Here is a 22,901-nt window from a genome sequence, read left to right on the forward strand (position 1 = left end):
TCTAATGAAGCCCAGCAACTGAAACAATGTACAAATTTGTACGGTGAACCAAGGGCTAATACTATCTGGGCAGTACAAGGGTGGTGCATTATTGAAAGCGGTTAAAGATCATGTCTGACAAAGCTGACAGTTTAGTCTAGCCAATCCTGTTTTTGGAAAGGTTCTTATGTCAACTAGATAAACGAATGTATAGAAATGTTAGTTATCTTTTCAATCTGAAAAAGGCAAGTACTTAAAGCAACCAGACAAGAATGTTTTGTTCCAATACTTATATTACTGAGTGTATATACCACAGCCTTGTTAATTAAATGAAACTATGAGCCATGCTGGGCAGGGCCACCCAAGATGGGACGGGTCATGGTGGAGAGGTCTGATAAAACATGGTCCACTAGCAAAAGGAATGGTAAACCACTTCAGTATTCTTGTCTTGAGAACCCCCTGAACAATATGAAAAGGCAAAAAGACAGGACACTGAAAGATGAACTCCCCAGGTCGGTAAGTGCCCAATATTCTACTGGAGATCAGTGGAGAAATAACTCAAGAAAGAATGAAGAGATGGAGCCAAAGCAAAAGCAACACCCAGGTGTGGATGTGACTGGTGATGGAAGAAAAGTCCAAGGCTGTAAAGAGCAATACTGCACAGGAACCTGGAATGTTAGGTTCATGAAACAAGGCAAATTGGAAGTGGTCAAACAGGAGATGGCAAGAGTGAATGTCGACATTCTAGGAATCGGCGAACTAAAATGGACTGGAATGGGTGAATTTAACTCAGATGACCATTATATCTACTACTGTGGGCAAGAAGCCCTTAGAAGAAATGGAGTAGCCATCATAGTCAACAAAAGAGTCCAAAATGCAGTACTTGGATGCAATCTCAAAAACGACAGAATGATCTCTGTTCGTTTCCTAGGCAAACCATTCAATATCACGGTAATCCAAGTCTATGCCCCGACCAGGAATGCTGAAGAAGCTGAAGTTGAACGGTTCTATGAAGACCTACAAGACCTTCTAGAACTAACACCCAAAAAAGATGTCCTTTTCATTATAGGGGACTGGAACGCAAAAGTAGGAAGTCAAGAAACCCCTGGAGTAACAGCAAATTTGGCCTTGGACTACAGAATGAAGCAGGGCAAAGGCTAATAGAGTTCTGCCAAGAGAACACACTGCTCGTAGCAAACACCCTCTTGCAACAACACAAGAGAAGACTCTACACATGGACATCACCAGATGGCCAACACCGAAATCAGACTGATTATATTCTTTGCAGCCAAAGATGGAGAAACTCTATACAGTCAGCAAAAACAAGACCAGGAGCAGACTGTGGCTCAGATCATGAACTCCATATTGCCAAATTCAGATTTATATTGAAGAAAATAGGGAAAACCACTAGAGCATTCAGGTATGACCTAAATCAAATCCTTTACGATTATACAGTGGAAGTGAGAAATAGATTTTAAGGGTGTAGATCCGATAGACAGAGTGCTTGATGAACTATGGACAGAGGTTCGTGACATTGTACAGGAGACAGGGATCAAGACCATCCCCAAGAAAAAGAAATGCAAAAAAGCAAAACGGCTGTCTGAGGAGGCCTTACAAATAGCTGTGAAAAGAAGAAAGTGAAAAGCAAGGAAAAAGGAAAGATATACCCATTTGAATGCAGAGTTCCAAAGAATTACAAGGAGAGATAAGAAAGCCTTCCTCAGTGATCAGTGCAAAGAAGTTGAGGATGGGAATGGGAAACAGAATGGGAAAGACTTAGAGATCTCTTCAAGAAAATTAGAGATACCAAGGGAACATTTCATGCAAAGAAGAGGTGGCAAGAATACACAGAACTATACAAAAAAGATCTTAATGACCCAGATAATCACAATGGTGTGATTGATTACTCACCCAAAGCCAGACATCCTGGAATGCAAAGTCAAGCAAGCCTTAGGAAGCATCACCACGAACAAAACTAGCGGAGGTGATGGAATTCCAGTTGAGCTATTTCAAATCCTAAAAGATGATGCTGTGAAAGTGCTTCACTCAATATGCCAGCAGTTTTCATTCCAATCCCAAAGAAAGGCAATGCCAAAGAATGCTCAAACTGCTGCACAATTGCGCTCATCTCACACACTAGCAAAGTAATGCTCGAAATTCTCCAGGCCAGGTTTCAACAGTATGTGAACTGTGAACTTCCAGATGTTCAAGCTGGTTTTAGAAAAGGCAGAGGAACCAGAGATCAAATTGCCAACATCTGCTGGATCATGGAAAAAGCAAGAGAGTTCCAGAAAAACATCTACTTTTGCTTTATTGACTATGCCAAAGTCTTTGACTCTGTAGATCACAACAAACTGTGGAAAATTCTTCAAGAGATGGGAATACCAGACCACATGACCTGCCTCTTGAGAAATCTGTATGCAGGTCAAGAAGCAACAGTTACAACTGGTCATGGAACAACAGACTGGTTCCAAATCAGAAAAGGAGTATGTCAAGGGTGTATAGTGTCCCCTTGTTTATTTAACTTATATGCGGAGTACATCATGAGAACTGCCAGGCTGGATGAAGCACAAACTAGAATCAAGATTGCGGGGAGAAATATCCATAACCTCAGATATGCAGATGACACCATTATTATGGCAGAAAGTGAAGAAGAACTAAAGAGCCTCTTGATGAAAGTGAAAGAGCAGAGTAAAAAAGTTGGCTTAAAACTCAACATTCAGCTTTTCGGCCTGAACCGCCATCTTCCAGTGATTCGCCAAGATGACCAACACAAAGGGAAAGAGGCGGGGCACCCGCTACATGTTCTCCAGGCCTTTCAGAAAACATGGAGTTGTTCCTTTGGCCACATACATGCGAATCTACAGGAAGTGTGATATTGTAGATATCAAGGGAATGGGTACTGTTCAAAAAGGAATGCCCCACAAATGTTACCATGGCAAAACTGGAAGAGTCTACAATGTCACCCAGCATGCTGTTGGCATCATTGTAAACAAACAAGTTAAGGGCAAGATTCTTGCCAAGAGAATTAATGTGCATATCGAGCATATTAAGCACTCTAAGAGCTGAGATAGCTTCTTGAAACGTGTGAAGGAAAATGATCAGAAAAAGAAGGAAGCCAAAGAGAAAGGGACTTGGGTTCAGCTGAAGCGCCAGCCTGCTCCACCCAGAGAAGCACACTTTGTGAGGACCAATGGAAAGGAACCCGAACTGTTGGAGCCCATTCCCTATGAATTCATGGCCTGATGGGTGTAAAAATAAAGACGTGGACTGTGCAAAAAAAAAAAAACAACTCAACATTCAGAAAACTAAGACCAAGATAGCATCTGGTCCCATCACTTCATGGCAAACAGATGGGGAAACAATGGAAACAGTGAGAGACTTTATTTTAGGGGGCTCCAAAATCACTGTGGATGGTGACTGCAGCCATGAAAATAAAAGACGCTTGCTCCTTGGAAGAAAATCTATGACCAACCTAGACAGCATACTAAAAAGCAGAGACATTACTTTGCCAACAAGATCCGTCTAGTCAAAGTTTTGGTTTTTTTAATTAGTCACGTATGGATGTGAGAGTTGGACAATAAAGAAAGCTGAGCACCGAAGAATTGATGCTTTTGAACTGTAGTGTTGGAGAAGACTCTTGAGAGTCCCTTGGACAGCAAGGAGATCAAACCAGTCCATCCTAAAGAAAATCAGTCCTGAATATTCATTGGAAGGACTGATGCTGAAGCTGAAACTCCAATACTTTGGCCACCTGATGCGAAGAACTGACTCATTTGAAAAGACCCTGTTGCTGGGAATGATTGTAAGCAGGAGGAGAAGGGGATGACAGGATGAGATGGTTGGATGGGATCACCGACTCACTGATCATGAGTCTGAGTAAGCTCTGGGAGTTGGTGATGGACAGGGAAGCCTGGTGTACTGCAGTTCATGGGTCGCTGAGTCAGACACGACTGAGCGACTAAACTGAACTGATAGCATCATTTCCTAAAATAGAGTGCTAGCAGGTATACAAAAAAGGATTTGGGGGTCAGAAAAGTTTGGAAAATACTTGGTTAAGAGACACTGAAAGAGTTTTTATCTTTTTAAACCACAGTCTTTCTCAGAGCTTAGTAGATTTTGTGTCCATATGAAGAAACTACTTTGGAAAATGCTGCTGTAAAGCCTTCTATGAAGCACTTTAAAACAAACTGTCCTCTCAAAATTCATCCAGAAACATTATTACTGTCATACTGCCATGAATCAAAGACAAAATTAATGATAAGACACAATTTTAGAGTTTTTTGGGCAGGGTAATGTGGCTGCAGGAAGACTGCCATGCTAAATGTACACATGTATTGTAAGCTAAAGGCAAACTTTCAGAAATGCTAAAACCTGCAAAGCAGATGTGGTGAGGAAAACAAGGTGCATGCAAGAGAAAAATCCACAATTGCCTGCTGTAATTACAATATTTTATTACAAATTAGAATTAAGACTATACAACCTACCATTACATGAGTTCTTTCTCTTTTATACAGATTATTTTGCTTTTGAGTTATTATATTTACTTTATGATATACAATCAGCTCTTTCTATTACCTCTTCACACATACACTACTTAAAGGACCAACGTTGACTTTGATAAGTTTAAAGACTCTTTATAATACTTGATTGGGAGACTGAAACTCCTGGGGTATACTGGAGTCTGGTTCTATCTCCTTTTCTGCATTGATAGGAAGGTCAATACTATACTCCACTGGAGTGGTTTGAAGGATCACTTGAAATGATCAGCAGTAATAGGAAGTAAAAGCTCAAAAAACATTAAAAAACAAACAAACAAACAAATGAGCAGTGTTAACATTTCCAGGTTGGGAAATTATTCATCTAATTGCCATGTGACTGCAACCTAAGATGAAAGTTACCAAATGCTCATTCTGGTACTTTTTGCTACATAAAGCTTCTGATTCCCAGACTTTTTTTTTTAAAGGTTAAAAAAGAGATAGAGCTAGACAAGTACTTATCAGATTAAAAAATATATTTTTTTTAATTTTAAAAACTGAAGTATAGTTGAGTTAAAATGTTGTCTTAATTTCTGGTGTATAGCAAAGTGATTTAGCTATACAATTATATACATATTCTTTTTCATATTCTTTTCCATTATAGTTTATTATAGGGTATCAAATATAGTACTGCAATATAATATGACCTTGTTGTCTATTTCATACACAGTAATTTGTATCTGCTAATCCCAAACTCCTAATTTATCCCTGCAACATCCCTTTTCCCTTTTGGTAACCAAAGTTTTTCTGTGAGTCTGTTTCTGTTTCATAAATTCATCTGTGTCATATTTTATTTTTTTAATATAAATTTATTTAATTGGAGGCTTTATTACTTTACAATATTGTAGTGGTGTGTCATAGTTTAGATTCCACATACAAGTGATACCATGTGATATTTGTCTTTCTCTAACTTCGCCTCATATGATAATCTCTAGTCCATCCATGTTACTGAAAATGGCAGGATTTAATTCCTTTTCATGACTGAGTAGTATTCCACTGTGTATATATACCACATCTTTATTCATCTGCAAATGGTCATTTAAGACAGCTTCCAAGCCTTGGCTATTGTAAATAGTGTTGCTATGAACACTGGTATGCATATATATTTTCAAATTATAACTTTTATCCAGATATAAATTGGAGTGGGATTGCTACATCCATATGACAACTGATTTTTTTAAGGAACTGTCATACTGTTTTCCATACTAGCTGCACAGATTTATATTCCCGTCAACAGTGTAGCAAAGTTCCCTTTTCTCCATACCCTCTCTAGCATTGGTTATTTATAAACTTTATAATGATGACCATTCTGACCACTGTAAGAGTTGTTTGCTTTTTTATAATTGATTTGTATGAACTGTTTGTATATCTTGGAAATTAAGCCCTTGTCGGTAGAATCACTTGTAAATATTTTCTCCCAGTAATAGGCTGCCCTTCCTTTTGTTTATGGTTTTCTTTGCTGTGCAAAAACTTGTAAGTTTGATAAGATTTCACCTGTTTATTTTGCTTTTATTTTTGCTTTTGCTATTGCCTTGGGAGACTGACCTAAAAAAAACTGGTACAATTTATGTCAGAGAATGTTTTGTCCATTTTCTTTTCTAGGAGTTTTATGGTGACATCTTGTATTTAAGCCTTCGTCATTTGGAGTTTATTTTTATGTATGGTGGAGGATGTGTTCTAACTTCATTGATTTACATGTGGCTGTCCAGCTTTCCAACAACCTTTGCAGAAGAGACTGTCTTAAAATAAACTTTTTTTTTGAATTGATATTCTATCACCCTCTCTTCATCTATCAGCTTGAGTTCAGTGATTAAAAAAAAAAAAAGAAGAAAATTCTCTTTTACTATTTATTTATCTCAGGTATAATTTCTATAGTAAAGATAGCACAAATGCTTTCTTCTTTCTCTTTATCTACCTGTTTTCAGAATGAGAAATAAATTCCAGAGGTGACCAAATCTTTTTCTTTTTTAATATTGTAAGTTTATGGATTTAAATATATTGGATCTATTTCAATTTACTGCTTTATTTATTGTTTGATGCTCAAATTGACTAATCTTTGATCAGTCAGAATTCCATGTTAATTCTTGAGTTTTTCTAACACAACCTTAGCAATCTTAGATAGTTCCATTGCTTTCTGATGTGACAAAAATCTTATAAATCCAATTTATACATTTCCTGGCTGTACTGCTGATCCTGTTCTTGATGCCAACTGCCTTGTTGTTCACACTGTTCGCTGAACCCAGGGTTCAGCCTCTTAGCTCTAGAAGAGGCTGGAAGAAGGCACGAGGAGCCATAGGAACTGCAGACACATTTCTTCTCTCCCGGCTGGCATCGTGGCCTTAACACAGCCTTTCTCCTGGCTGATGCAGTAGCCATAGCAGCAGCCATAACATAATCATAATGTAGCCATAACGTAACCTCATATAACATAACTGTGATATCACTCCAATGAAGCCCCAGTGCAGGGGGAGCCAGCGTTTTCATGGTGAAGCTAACACAGGCATACCACACAAAGTAGCCCGTGACCAAGTGGGTACCTCACGATGCACATGTGCACTGCTATAAGTGATCTCAGCTGTTACACAGCCATGCAGTCACTGTTTACAGAACACGGGGTGAGAGGGAGTGAGAGCGTGGGGTGAGACAGCCTGACTGGCACCATCGTGTTAATTTCCCACACTGCCCTGGACTGAGAGTCAGCTATCTCTCCCAGGAATCCTGTTCAACCTATTTATTTGCTGGGAGGAATCCTTCTTATAGGCATGTGGATTAATTTGCTACTTTATTTCTATAGCATACTTGGGAGTGATATTGCTTGTTTATTTTTTGACTTGGTTTGTTCTTTGGCTTTATCTGTTCACTCAATACTCAATGAAAACCTGCTGGCTACAAATGAGTACACTGGGAATGATGGGAAAAACCAAGAGGACTATGACCAACTTCCTTGCCCTTGAGCAGATTTCAATTTATAATAGTTTGTAGAGAAAACTAGAAGTATCTAACAACAAAGGGGAAAAAATTCATAAATGCTACAAGGCACTGATGGAATCTGAAATGGACAAGGGCAGAAGAAGGATTTATGAAGAGGGTAAAGAAAAAATAGAATTTCAAAAGCTGGAAACAAAAGGAAAGGCAGAATGGCATGAGCAAAGAAAAAGAAAACAAGAAGGATGTGAGAATTGAACAACTAAGATGGGCACCTGGAGAAGAAATATATTTCAAGAATCTTTAGGGTCCAGTCCCATGCTAAGCACACTATATATGCTAACTATTTATGATAAACCAGATAAATAGTTATTTTTATGTTCCATTTTACAGCTGAAGCAACTTAAATCAAAGAAGCTAAGGTAACCTGCTTGAGACCTCATCTATGGCAAATGGCAGCGCTAGGATTCAAACAAATTTTTTCTTCCTCTTACCTCTAAGTAACACTGTTTAACATATATTAAGGGAAGTAATGGAAAAAATCAAAAGGTTGAATTGAGTCCACATTTTTGAGGGCCTCAAGTGTACAGTTAAGCATTTCAGATTTTCTTCTACAGCATGACACAGCCACTTAAGACTTCTAAAAGCAGGATAATGACACCAATAAAGCTGTAACAGAAGAATATTCTGGAGGCAGTGGGTTGGGAGAATATGGTGGCCAGAAGTGGACAGCTACTGTAACACTCTAGGTTGGCATCTAGAAAAACAAGTAGAAGCAGGGAAAGGAGTCAAATGTCTAGATGACAAGTGCTGAAGGTAAAGAAGAGATGGGATTCAGAATAGATACCAATATTCGGTTTACAAAATGAATGAGCAAAAAGTGAAACTGGGAAGTTATTATAATGCTCTGGTTTGAAGGCAGAAATTAAGCTTTGTATGGAGCAATTATAAGGTGAAAGAAGGACATTTAAGAGGAAACAACCAAGCAAGAAGCTGGAAATACATGGACAGAGCCAGTACATATAGCTTCACAGCAGACATACATGAGTAGGGAGTCTCAGGACTTGAGGATAAAGGAAAGCAGATAAAATAGTTGCCAGAAACTTAATGGAGCAGAGTTCTTAAACCTAGCTGCCCAAAAGAACAACCCAAAGCTTTTTAGAATAGGTTGTTGAGGCCCCACACCTAACAAGTCTCCTTCTTAGGGCTGAAGGGTGGGATCCACATGTCTATAGCTTTACCAAGCTCTGCAGGTAATTCTGGTGCATACACTGGGTTGAGAAGACATTTTTTAAATGAACAAAAGAAGACTGCCATGACATCAGAAAGATTCAGTCAATCTGGCACATTCTTTGTTGACTCACCTTTGTGTTTTCCCTAGAAGCTGTAAAGTGGAAGTGTGTAAAGCTTACGGTGAAAGTTTCCAAGAGCTAGAAACAAGCAAGACAGCACAGCCCCAAATCAAGGAGTAGTCTAGAAGCTGGTGAGTATGCCTCTGAAATGCCACTGGTGGGTTGCAAAGGACAGATGGGTAAAGAAGCCTGAGTAGAAGCTACTGAGAAAGAGAAGCAAACTAGATGGCCAAAAAAAAAAAAAAAAAAAAAGGATGGTACAAATAATTGGCAAGGGTTTCAGTGATAATTAAAGCACCTGATTCTGAGTTAAGCACTTCATGTTCACTCTTTCAGTGTTCATTCACAGTGACTGCTGTGCCACAATGTGAACACTGAGTATCATACCACAAGCCTTCAGATGGTTAACAGTATCACGAATCCCACTTTATAAGATGAGGAAATTAAAGCTTAGACAGGTTAAGAAGTAACTGAGTCATAACAGAATAAAAAGGGCAGCGAGTAACAAGAAGGTTGCCAATACCCCATTGTCATATAAGCCTCCAGATTAGGAGGAAGGCTAATAAAATCTCAGCTGAGATAAGGTGGTAGAGGGAACTCTTGTAAAATGGCAGATAAAGATTTATGACACATTTTAAAAATTTACTCAACCAATATGTGCCAGTTTAAGCAGGCAAGATTCTGCAATAAAGACAGCCATACTGCTTGTTCTTGTACAGCTTACAGGTCAGTGAAGGAAGCAAACATTTGGAGGGGATGAGCACACTGTGCAACAGGGACATGGAAGGGCACCTTGTCCAGCCTACAGAGGTTTATGGGGGAAGGAAAAAGTCATGTGCAAGGTTTGAAGGCCAGAAAAGACAAGATATACTGTGGGGAGTAAAAGTAATTCAGCGCAACTGCAGCAGAAAACAAAGGAAGATACCACTGACTTTACTCATAACAGACCCTTTGCTCACAGGGCCTTAACACAGGAACAGAAGTGGGTCAAATGGCACCTGGACTGAAGGGCTAACTGGAGTTAGTAATATATGTGAATTTTATAGGACTAAACGGTCCCAAGATCTGCAACAGAGGGTTACTATAATGTACGACCGAGAACTCATACCATCTGGGCAGTGTGTGGCCTTATGAACAGAGAAGTGGCCAGCAGGCAAGTTGTTAAGGCTCCCATTCCAGGAGGATCTGATAGGTTAGCTTTTTCTCTTTCTCCCTTCTCTCCCTCTCTCCCTGCCCACCCCTTCAATCTATTACAAAGTCATCCTATTTGTTGGCAATAACATCTTATATCTATAGGGCAGAGTATTACTAAAGTGCTGACCAATGGATCTTCTCCCTGAAGCCACACTACGCAGAAAGTGAAACATCAAAATCAGCTTATTTTGGAGAGACTGGAATAGAAGAGACACTAACATGAACTAATACATTTAGTCACACCACACTCATAGCATTTTTAACAAAAATACTGATTTATGTACACACACAAATATAAAAACATATATATATATGGCACATACCTTTTAAAAATTTCCTTTTACACATATATTGTTTTATACAAATGCACAATATGTCACGTTCTGTAGGGGTCTACTGCAGTTTTGCCAGCCTTGCCCTTTTTAACTGGTTCTTGGCTCCTTTACTCCCTCTCTCCAATCATACTCCAGAAAGATTCACACTAATGATTAGTATATATATGCATTCTTCTATGTTTTCCTCCCACGTTCATATAAGCATATAAAACACATATGTATACAGGCACATGTATAGGGACTGATGAGACTTTTTAAAAATAATGAAATTATGAAAAGTAATCCTTTCCTCACTTAATAATACATCTCACAGAAATCCCTGCAATTCATACAATCCTAATGTATTCTTTTTAATACCTGCATGAAGGGCAATTTAAAAATTATCCTTCCACTGTTTTTTATCCTATGCAGACTGATGAAAAAAATCCTTTTCATAGATCCACACACATTACTTTTTATCATTTCAATTTTCCAATTTTATATCCTTATTATAAATGTGTTCAAAAGCATTAGAGCGCAAACATTAGAGTCTCGTAGAGAAACGGAAATAAAAACAAAAATAAACAAATGGTGCCTAATTAAATTAAATTTACAAGCTTTTGCACAGCAAAGGAAACCATAAACAAAATGAAAAGACTGGGAGAAAATATTTGCTACATCCTGCATCTTGCTACAGACAAGGAGTTAGTTTCCAAAATATGTAAGCAGCTCATATAATTCAATGATAAAAAAACAAACTACCCAATCAAAAAATGGGCCAAAGACCTAAATAGACATTTCTCCAAAGAAGACATACAGGTGGCCAGTAGGCACATGAAGAGATTCTCAACACTGCTGGTTATTAAAGGAGTGCAAATCAAAGTAACAATGAGATATCAACTCCCATGGGTCAGAATGGACATCATTAAAAGTCCACAAATAATAATTGCTAAAGAGGGTGTGAGAAAAGGAAACCCTCCTACATTGTTGGTGGGAATGTAAACTGGTGCAGCCACTAGGCTAAACAACATGGAGATTTCTTTAAAAACTAAAAATGGAGTTATCATATGATCCTGCAATCCCACTCCTGAGCATATATCTGGAGAAAACCGTAAGATGTGGTATATATACATAATGAAAGACTGCTGCTGCTGCTGCGTCACTTCAGTCATGTCCAACTCTATGCGACCCCAGAGACGGCAGCCCACCAGGCTCCCCTGTTCCTGGGATTCTCCAGGCAAGAACACTGGAGTGGGTTGCCATTTCCTTCACCAATGCACGAAAGTGAAAAGTGAAAGGGAAGTCGCTCAGTTGTGTCCGACTCTCAGCGACCCCATGGACTGCAGCCTACCAGGCTCCTCTGTCCATGGGATTTTCCAGGCAAGAGTATTGGAGTGGGGTGCCAGTGCCTTCTCCGAAATGAAAGACTACTCAGTCATAAAAAAGAATGAAATAATGTCACTTGCAGCAACATCAATGGACCCACAGATTATCATACTAAGTGAAGTAAGTCAGATAAGAGAAAGACAAATATCATATACCACTTATATATGGAATCTTAAAAAATAATGTAAATGAACTCATTTACAAAGCAAAAACAGACTCATAGACATAGAAAACAAACTTATGGTTACCAAATGGGATAGCAAGGGGAAGTTGGGGGATGAATTAGGAGCTTGGGATTAATATATACACAGTACTATATAGAAAATAAACAACAAGGACCTATTGCATAGCACAGAGAACTATATTTAATATCTTTTAATAACCTATAATGGAAAAGAATCTGAAAAACAATGCACATACATACACACACACAGAAAACTGAATCATTTTGCTATATACCTGAAACAACACAAGATGGTAAATTAATTATACTTCAATTTTAAAAGATCTTAAAGAATTAATTGATATAATAAAAGAAAGCACAATAGAGCATTGTTGTACATGAATTCATGCTTCGTGTAAAGGGTATTATACCACATATATTCTTTTGCAATTTTCTTGAAATAATGTTTAAGGTTTATCTTTATTGATATACACAAACAGTTCATGTATTTTTATAGATGTGTAGCATTTTTGCTATTTTTCTTCTGTTTTAATTATAATTTTTTTTCATCCTATTTATTTACAGTTTTTACTAGGAACAACTCCTGAACTTGATCAACTGCCTTTTCAACATCCACTGGTTCTACAGTACCTATTTCTCAGCTTTATTTTGTGCATGATGTTGACATATTTCCCCAAAATTGAATTATTTTTGCATTCTTAGAGTAAATCCTACTTTTGTTTATTCTAGCTTCACTTCTGAATTTACTACTACCCTAACCAGAATTTTTTTATCTATTGTTCCAAATGAAATTACAGTTTTTTTTTCTTTGTACTTTATCTGTATCAGAATTTGGCATTAATGAAAGGCTGCTGGCTTCTTTAAAAGATTTTCAGAGTTTCTCACCTTTACCTATATTGGATTATTTACACAACACTGGATTTATCTTTTTTTTAATAAGGCAAAATTCAACTCTGAATGCACGTTTCTAGTCAATTTTTAATAACTTTTTTAGTCTCTTAAAAAAATTAACTTGAAGGTTCTCTACATCTTGGGGTAATTTTGCCAGGAAAACATTAATTTACTCTATTTTTTTTTTGCCACAGTTTGGCATGTAACAGTCTCTAAGAATTCTTTTGGTATATCCCATATCTGTTTATATCTCCTTTCTCATTCCTTGTATTTTTTATATACAAGGAGTCAAGGCTTATGAACTACCTATTTTATTGTTTTGTTTTAAAGGACCAGCATTTGGGTTTGTTTACCCCTTCTACGGAGAAGGCGATGGAAAATCCCATGGTCGGAGGAGCCTGGTGGGCTGCAGTCCCTGGGGTCGCAAAGAGTCGGACACGAGCGACTTCCCTTTCACTTTTCACTTTCATGCATCAGAGAAGGAAATGGCAACCCACTCCAGTGTTCTTGCCTGGAGAATCCCAGAGACGGGGGAGCCTGGTGGGCTGCCGTCTATGGGGTTACACAGAGTCGGACACGACTGATGTGACTTAGCCACTTAGCCACCCCTTCTAAATTTTTTTTGTTCATTTCATTAATTTCTGCTTTTCATTTTTCTACTTCCAAACTTCTTTTTTTTGTTCTTTTTCTAATTTCTTCTAAGTGCCAAGTTCCTTCATTGTCTTTCTTTTTTAATAATGGAAAATTTTAGATTGTAAGTTTTTATCTGAGTAAAGGATTTAACATATTTTTGTAGGAAAGTCTCCTTTCCTTTCCACATAGTTTGAAGTTCCTTTTTTGATTTCTTTGATCCACCAGATATCCGATAGTGTTGCACAATTTCAACAGGATTTTCCAACTGGTATAATGTTTAGCATAGAGCAACATCTTTTTTTTTTTTTTTAATTTTAAAGCATATGCTTAAATAGTAATACACAACTCATGACATAGCTGAATCCCAAGAGGCCATGCATAATGTAAGTCAACTTTTTCAAGCCAATTAAGTGCCAAAAGAAATAACATTTTAAATGATGAAGAAATTTGTCTTAATTTCCTTAAAGTTGGAATAAAAGATATGTAAATTTTCAAAGAAGCCTGTAAGAATTGATGTTGCTGAAATAATACTGTACTAACACTTAGTCTCAGTTTTCCTCTTAGCTTTCTACAGTATTTTCTAAAGTGTCCTACACAGCAAGATGGGGAAGAAAAGTGGAAATGAGTCTGGAGTTATCTACATTCAATCAATCACCCCCTTAGAGACCTGTACATATGTTAGCACGTTAAAAGCTCTGAGATGTCTTGCCTACCTTTGGTTAACTAAGCATTTCCTAAATGTATTTGATTACCTCATTCTTGTGCCAATTAACACCTCTTGATTCTCTTTGAGAAATGCAAGACAAGAAAATAGATATTCCTTGGAGAGAAAGACAATATAATTAAATTCTGCCTTCTCTGGGTTATTCACAGCTGGGGTTCAGTAAATGTTTGCTGAATGACTCGGTAGCAGAGGAGATGTGATACAGCAACAGGAGATATCAAAGTGTCCACTGCAGCTGTTCTCAGTATGGTTATACAGAAGTAGAGTTCTCTTAGTAAGAAGTACTCAATATTTTGCATCAAAATACAAATTTTCTTTTCTATTTTACAAATGTAAATGAAAATTCCTAAGACGCTGGCCCTGCACACATCCATGTATCAAAACCTAACACCCTGAGAAGGCCAACAAAACCCAACAAAAATAATACTGCAGTTGCAGTACGTAAATGTATACGCATACATACATACAGGGCTTCCCTGGTGGCTCAGATGGTAAAGAATCCGCCTGCAATGCGGAGGCCTGGGTTTGAGCCCTAGGTTGGGAAGATCCCCTGGAGAAGGGAATGACAATCCACTCCAGTATTCTTGCCTGGAGAATCCCCATGGACAGATGAGCCTGGTGGGCTACAGTCCATGGGGTCGCAAAGAGTTGGGCATGACAGAGCAACCAAGACACATATATTCACACACCATCATCACCATCTACCTGGATTCCCTCGTCTACTGTGCAAAATGTTAGAGGCTAACAACTTAGGGTATTCAGATCAGAGGATGCTCAGAGAAGCAAAAGGAAAAACTTGCCAATCATTCCACTGTGCATACTAAACTATGACAAGTGGGACTGCATACTTTTGGTTCCTATTTTTTTAGTTTTATGATTCAGTCATTATCATTTCAGTCATAAACTATACAGTGAACTAGGTAAGGCCAAAAAGCCTCAGAATTGTAAAAATAATCTAAATTTATTTAGCCACAGAACTTCTAATTTCAGAAACTGAGACATGAAATTTTACACTTGTAGTAGCTGCCTACAGAATTCTGATTTTGTTTGGGGCAACAATGAACGCACAACCAAAGGGATAAATCATAATTGATCTATGCTAGTCATGGATTTCCTGCTCTCCTTGGTCAGGTAACTTCCTTGCCAAGCTTCTCTGTAACTAGAGCTAAAGCTATATACATGACCCACCCACGTAGCCAGTGAGCAAAAGGAATCTGCTGGAAGGAGTCTATGAAAGATTGTTCTTTCAAACATAAAAAGAAAGTCACACTAGAAGGTACTTTGTCCCCATCTCATCTTTTTTGCCTAGAACACTGGTGTGGGGAAAATCATGCCTGGGGCTGAAGCCATCACCCTTAAACCATGAGGTGACAATTAAAAGCTTAAGAAACTAACACATAAAGGATAACAGACTGGGAGGACAGTAAGATCCTGGATTCTTTGATAACACTACAGAGCCAACTGAACGAAGTCTGAACCAACCTATTTCCAGGCTTATTGTTAATCAGTTAATAATAGATATCTTTATGGTTTGGGGCTTCCCTGGTGTCTCAGAAGGTAAGGAATCGAAAGTAAGGAATCTGCCCAGAATGCGGGAGACCCAGATTCAATCCCTGGGTCGGAAAGATCCCCTGGAGAAGGGAATGGCTACTGGCTCCAGTATTCTTGCCTGGATAACTCCATGGACAGAGAAGCCTGGCAGCGTACAGTCCACAGGGTCACAGAGTCGGACATGACTGAGTGACTAACGTTTTCACACTCATCCTTATGGTTTAAGCTCTTGTTGGTTGAATATAGTGTCACTTCAGCCAACTGCTTCTTAACTGACACAGCAGTGTCCTATGTTTTGGTACTGTAATAGAGATTATAAACTATTTAATATTTCAGAATTTAAGATTTTAGAAAAGCAATAGGAAAAGTGAGACATTCAACATTTCACTGCATGAAATGTCACAGTTAAATTGCTTTTACAAGCATGAAATGTTTTGTTAACATTAAACAATAGAATAAAAAATTTAACAAGACAAATAATAGGAAAAATCGATCCATACCCGTACCTTTCCGTGTGTTCTCCGTCACATCTACCCCAAACTGGATAATGTCACCGGAAAGAATTTCACATGGTGGACTTTCTTCAGAGCCTCGACTCAATCTCTGGCTATTTATAAAGGTACCATTACTACTTTTAGTGTCTTGAAGATAAAACTGCAAAAATAAAATTTAAAAAAAGAGCCAAAGATTAATAGTAATAATTTCAAACCTACTTTAAAAAAAAGTACTTCCAACTTTGCAAACTACTACAGGTGAATTTTCTCCCCCTATCAATTCAAATTGCTTATTTCAGCTATTTATTCCATTATATATAAAACCAGAACTTTAAAAGTGGGAGATTTAAAATCCACTGGGACAAAATGGTATATCACTTCAGAAAACAGTTTATAAGGTCCTCAAAATGTTAGAATGTAAAGCTAGCATATGACCCTTCAATTCCACTCTGAGGTATATACTGAAGAGAACTGAAAACACATGTCCTCACAAAAACTTGTACACAAATGTTCACAGCAGTATTATTCATTAGAGCCAAAAAAATGGAACCCAAATGTCCATCAACTGATGAATAGGAAAATAAAATGTAGTACATCCATATGAATTAATTATTTGGCAATAAAAAGTAATGAAGTACTGATTTATGTTATAACATGAATGAACTTTTAAACATTAAGCTAAGTAAAAGAAATCAGTCACAAAAGACATATGTAATTCAATTTATATGAAATATCCAGAATAAGCAAATCCACAGAGAGAAAAAGCACATTAGTGGTTGCAAGGGGTTGAGGTGTCAGGGCAGAGGAGGGGAGGGGTGGGGTGGGGTGAATAACTGCTAATGGGTGTAACGTTTCATTTTGGGGTGATTAAAAGGTTCTAAAGTTAGATAGTGGTGATGGCTGTACAACTCTCTGAATTGTTCATTTTAAAAGACTGAATTTATGGCATATAAATTATATCTCAATAAAACATCTTTTTAAAGATTATTATACAAAACTCTAATTTTATCTTCCTATCTCACTTTGACTTTGTAACTCTGCTGCTATAATTTCTGGGTTAAATCAAAGGAAGTGTTATTTACTCCACAGGCAAGGACAATTGGTAGTAGGTAACACCTGTATGAACAGCTATTAGTGAACTAACATACTTGGTATCAGGACCGACATGTCTTCAGTAAATTCTTTGTGATAAACAGATTGAAGACACGAGAAACTAAAATACTGGAATCAACTGTGAAGGTGTCACTTTCTAGCTCCACTAAACTTGCCTTTCATCACTTGGGTGATCCCCCGTCTCTACAAAGGGAAGGGACAGCAGGAGGCACAGGAAGCCTACCTATTTATCACCTATCTATCCCCAAAGAAATTATTAACAATTGGGATCACACACAACAGACTTACTAGGAAGAGAACAACCAATAAAAAAAGATGTACCTTTCTTTTTGCATTTTTCTACACTCTCCAGCCCTGCTTATTCTAGCAACACATTTTCACTGAATTCCTTCCTAAAGAAGAAAGGAAAGAAGAAAACTAATATTTATTAAAATACATGTTGTACCACCAGGCCCTCATTTAACCTTAACGTTAAAGCTATGATATAGATATTATTTCCATTTATATATGAGAAAAGTAGGGCACAGGCAAGTATCTTTCCAAAGGTCACAGAGCTATGGAAGACAGAAGCAAGGATTTATATAACAGAATCAAAAGGGACATTTTTTCCCCCATTACTTCATACTGACCTTCATGTTTCATTTATCCTTCACTCCTCCCATAAAACCCTCTTCCAAAATGAAACACAACAAAAGAATAAGCGATTTGCAGAAAATATGAAAATGACATTTCTTTTCATTAATTCCTAGGCGACAATTTAAAGGCCACCAGGCTGGCTATAAATGACTTATTCTGTTTATAATTCAAGAGAGACCAACTGTTACTTTGGCTAGCAGTTTATATATTTAATTACAGGCCATTAGGAAAGAAAATTGTGTTGATATTTTACAAGTCCATTTGAAATTTAAAGGCTTAACATTTCACACCAGAGAGATAAGCATAGGCAACATGCTCAAGAAGGGACAATGATCCTCAAGATTTTTTCCACACTGGAACATACTCTTAAACATTGTATAAACCAACTTGTTTTTTTGTTTTTTTAATAGATATATTCTTGGGCAATGTGGCAATATCTGAATTCTGGTTTGGTCATTTTCAGTTGTATGTGCCTTGGCAAGCCATATAAGGGGATTATAGATTTACAGTGGTTTTCAAACTTCAAATTCTGATCCATTATTGTGTTACTAATGGATAAGATGGCTGGATAGCATCACTGACTCAGTGGACATGAATTTGAGCCAACTCTGGAAGATAGTGAAGGACAGGGAAGCCTGGTGTGCTGCAGTCCATGGGGTTGCAAAGAGTCAGACACAACTTAGGGATGGAACAACAATAATGTGTTACTAAGTCCATTTATTGGGCTGTGACTAGTGGTTTAAACAAAAAAAATTAAGAGAACAGAAGTAAGAATATATGAAATGAGGTTCAGTACTGTTTAGCAAGCTTTACTTGAAAAACAAAAAAATGTGTGTGTTTTTCTGTACACATTCGCACACATATATCTCAACACTTCATATTTGTAGCTCTTAACTCTAAAACCATAAATTTTCAAATTAAAAGAATTTAATCAATATTAACCCAGGTTCTTTACATTCTAACACGTCTATTATTATGTCCAAAGCATACCCATAGTACCTTTGACATTCAGTTAGCTTGAAAACACCGTTTACATTAGTTGCTCACTGTTCCTCTGCTCTCAATCTGCTAACAGCTTCCAAACATCTTGTAATAAAGTTCAAAGTTCTTACCATTACAGCCAATAAAACCCCATATGACCTGGCTTGTGGTTCCCTCTCCGATCTCATTAACTCCCACTATTTTCCCCACCAACCTCCATTCATGCCCCAGAGCCTCTGCACTTGGGCATAGCTAGACAGCAATAGTTTACTTCCCTGCAGAAATATTTATATTGATTTACCCTTCTCCCCTTGGTGGTGTGAAAAATTGATATTAAAAATGTTTCTGCACCTTCAATGAAACAATCTGCCACTATTCAGTTTACACTGTACAAAAGCTATTCCTTCTATTTATTATCAGGTTAGGTAGGTATAGGACTTCCCTTGTGGCTCAGTTGGTAAAGAATCCGCCTGCAATGTGGGAGACCTGGGTTCGATCCCTGGGTTGGGAAGATCCCCTGGGGAAGGGAAAGGCTACCCACTCCAGTATTCTGGCCTGGAGAATTCCATGGACTGTATAGTCCACAGGGTTGCAGAGTTTGATATGACTGAGCGACTTTCACACTTTCACTAGGTAGGTGTAAAAAAGTCAAGAGACTGGGAAGTGACTATGTTTGCAAGGGACTGGGAAGTGACGATGCTAACAGTCCCTGGATGTACTTCCCCTGGTAGGTATGTCAATTGGTCCTTTATCACTTTCCAACCAGAAATTACTTTCTCCTCTATGCTGATACCTTTTTCCATCAGGCTTTTTTTTTTTTCCCCTCCCATTTTATTTTACTACGCTGGGAAAAAAAATCCTATTGAAGCTTTAACCATCTTTATTTCCTAGTAGCCTAAGGAATGCCCAATCCGTCTCTAGTGTTTGCATTAGCCACTGGGCATTCACTTTGATGTTCAGCAGGTGTCTCAGGAGCTCTGAATTTATAAAACCCTCCATAGCTTGTGGCCAAAGTCCATCTCCCACTGTTTTCAAACAGGCTTTATCCTCAATTAACCCCATGCCTTCCCCTGAATTAAAGTTAAGCTCCCCCACATCAGGCATTGATGGCGATCATTAAACTGAAAGGCTGTCTTCGCCCTATCAGTCACTCTTACCTGTTTCTCATTTATTATGATTACTTTCAAAGACACAAGCACAGCACTTCACAGGTTGCACAATTTGCTCTTTGGTCTTCAGAAAGTTTCTGCTGTTCATTCCGTAAGCAAACATGTTCTGTACCACTTGCAACTTCACCTCAATGTGTAAATGCTTTCATTTCCACTATAATGATAAACTGCTTCTTTCTAGCCTTCTCTAAGTTGACAGGTTTTCCAATATCCAACTACCAACAGATTTTTTAAGGTTTCAGAACGAAGCACAAACACAGGAGACAGGTCATCAGCGAGAGGCCAGAAATTCCAAGTCCATACAGGGAAATTTTAAAATATGAATGCAGAGTGGATCCTGGACTCTTGGTGGCAGATACTACACTACAGATTTTTTTAATGTACTTGAATCACCACCTAAAATCAAAAAGAGTGACTAAGACAGCAAAACCAAAATACCATGGAGAACATATACAACAACAAGTGGAAATTATCCATATGAAACTCAAAATAAAAGTGGGAAAAAGCATCAACAGTTACGAGACCTGCATGAAATCAGCATCTGTGCATGAGGATGCATACAGAAGCAATGGACAGTGGGCTTCCCTGGTAGCTCAGCTGGGAGAGAATCTGCCTGCAGTGCAGAAGCAATGGACATTTGAAGGACTTGAGTACCTCAGAATAGTCACTGTCTACTCACTGGATAATATGATAGCCAATTTGAAAAGAGAATCTGAAAATGGGAAAAGTTTAGCCCAATCCGCTAACAAGTGAGTGTGAGGTAATTTCTGAAAAAGGATGGAGCAGTCCGAGTCATATAAATCCTTAAAACCAACCTACCAACCAAAGTTGCATTCCAGGATAGGGCTTTCCCTCAAAAGCTGTAGGGTTTGGAACCAAAACTGAGCGGGGTAGAGACAACAGAGACAGGAAAGGAAGATCCAGGTAAAAGTAGAAAAGGGGAAAGGAAGCTATTATATTTTTGAACAGTTTACAAAAACAACAGAAGAGGGAGCTCTGTGACATTAGAAAAGTTATCCTGAATCATGACTCCCTTCTCTAAGTTCAGGAAAACAAACTTTACATAAAAATGAGTAACAGAAAAATATCAGTGTCTCATCTCATAGCTATTTTAAGAAAAAACAATAAAAAGCAAACAACACTCCCTACACATAATGAGAGACATACCTTGGGAACAGATCAAAATTACACTATTTCAGAACAAGCTTAAAGACATTAAGAAAGTAACTCAAGGCATGGAAAAGAAATATAAATTATAATTACAAAACTGTAGGAAAGAACTCAAAAAAGAAACAGGAAAAAAGGGGAATCATTTCAGGAATGAGTACAAAATTCGGACATGAGTAACTAAGTAATACCTGACCTGCCTCTTGAGAAATCTGTATGCAGGTCAGGAAGCAACAGTTAGAACTGAACATGGAACAACAGACTGGTTCCAAATAGGAAAAGGAGTACGTCAAGGCTGTATATTGTCACCCTGCTTACTTAACTTCTATGCAGAGTACATCATGAGAAATCTCTGGATGAAGCACAAGCTGGAATCAAGATTGCTGGGAGAAATATACCATAACCTCAGATATGCAGATGACACCACGCTTATGGCAGAAAGTGAAGAGGAACTAAAAAGCCTCTTGATGAGTGAAAGAGGAGAGTGAAAAAGTTGGCTTAAAACTCAACATTCAGAAAACAAAGATCATGGCATCTGGTCCCATCACTTCACGGCAAATAGCAGGAGAAACAGTGGAAACAGTGTCAGACTTTATATTTTTGGGCTCCAAAATCACTGCAGATGGTGACTGCAGCCATGAAATTAAAAGACACTTATTTCTTGGAAGAAAAGTTATGACCAACCTAGACAGCATATTAAAAAGCAGAGACATTACTTTGCCAACAAAGGTCCGTCTAGTCAAGGCTATGGTTTTTCCAGTAGTTACGTATGGATGTGAGAGTTGGACTGTAAAGAAAGCTGAGCGCTGAAGAATTGACGCTTTTGAAGTGTGGTGTTAGTGAAGACTCTTGAGAGTCCCTTGGACTGCAAGGAGATCCAACCAGTCCATCCTAAAGCAGATCAGTCCTGAGTGTTCATTGAAAGGACTGATGTTGAAGCTGAAACTCCAATACTTTGGCCACCTAATGAGAAGAGCTGACTCATCGGAAAAGACCCTGATGCTAGGAAAGATTGAAGGCAGGAGGAGAACTGGATGACAGACGATGAGATGGTTGGATGGCATCACTGACTCGATGGACATGAGTTTGAGTAAACTCTGGGAGTTGGTGACGGACAGGGAGGCCTGGCATGTTGCAGTCCATGGGGTCGCAAAGAGTCAGACACGACTGAGTGACTGAACTAAACTAAACTAAGTAAAGCAAATAATGCCTTAAGAGAAGAAAGAAAAAAAGGAGAAAAATTGAATCAAAAAGCAAATAACAAAGTAAAATCAGCAAAATAGCAAAGTAGGTGGCTCCAAGCTCTCATCTCCACACAAACTTTGAAATACATGCTGAAAGAGTCAGAACCAACTATGTCAGAACTCTGGAAAACAAAAGTTGTACAGTGACTACGTGAACACTGAATCAAGAAAAAGGCAACTTAAAAATGGTAGGAAATGGCTGTAGCATTCCTTACCCTTGCCCCAATCCCTCCCTCTATAAAGCAGAAGCCTTTAAGATATCAGCCTGTATTTCCACTATGGGACACAGCTACCTGGTTTCAGAGAGAGCAGAGCAGACCTAAACTGCAAATTATTGTGTCTATCTACTCTAACGTGTCTGGATGCTTCTTGAAGGACTAACTCAGAACTCACCCATGCTGGAAAAGCAGTGACTTGGCTTACTGA

General features: G+C 38.2%; 1 protein-coding gene and 1 pseudogene across 37 annotated transcripts in view; one reads left to right on the forward strand and one right to left on the reverse strand.

Annotated features, from left to right (window-relative positions):
* SLMAP (sarcolemma associated protein) overlaps positions 1-22,901 on the reverse strand; it is a 149,818-nt gene that overhangs the window by 69,904 nt on the left and 57,013 nt on the right. For 21 of the 37 annotated variants that reach the window (XM_070777189.1, XM_070777190.1, XM_070777179.1 and 18 more), the window contains exon 2: positions 16,178-16,325. In XM_070777189.1, coding sequence (XP_070633290.1) covers positions 16,178-16,325 — 148 coding nt within the window. Of the gene's footprint in view, positions 1-16,171; positions 16,326-17,599; positions 17,617-22,901 lie in introns of those variants that run through there. The other 16 variants (XM_070777184.1, XM_070777178.1, XM_070777177.1 and 13 more) reach the window with 2 other exon arrangements.
* LOC109576098 (large ribosomal subunit protein eL21-like) lies at positions 2,708-3,271 on the forward strand (annotated as a pseudogene).

Source organism: Bos indicus, chromosome 22 (genome assembly GCF_029378745.1).
Source record: "Bos indicus isolate NIAB-ARS_2022 breed Sahiwal x Tharparkar chromosome 22, NIAB-ARS_B.indTharparkar_mat_pri_1.0, whole genome shotgun sequence".
Lineage (NCBI taxonomy): Eukaryota > Metazoa > Chordata > Mammalia > Artiodactyla > Bovidae > Bos > Bos indicus.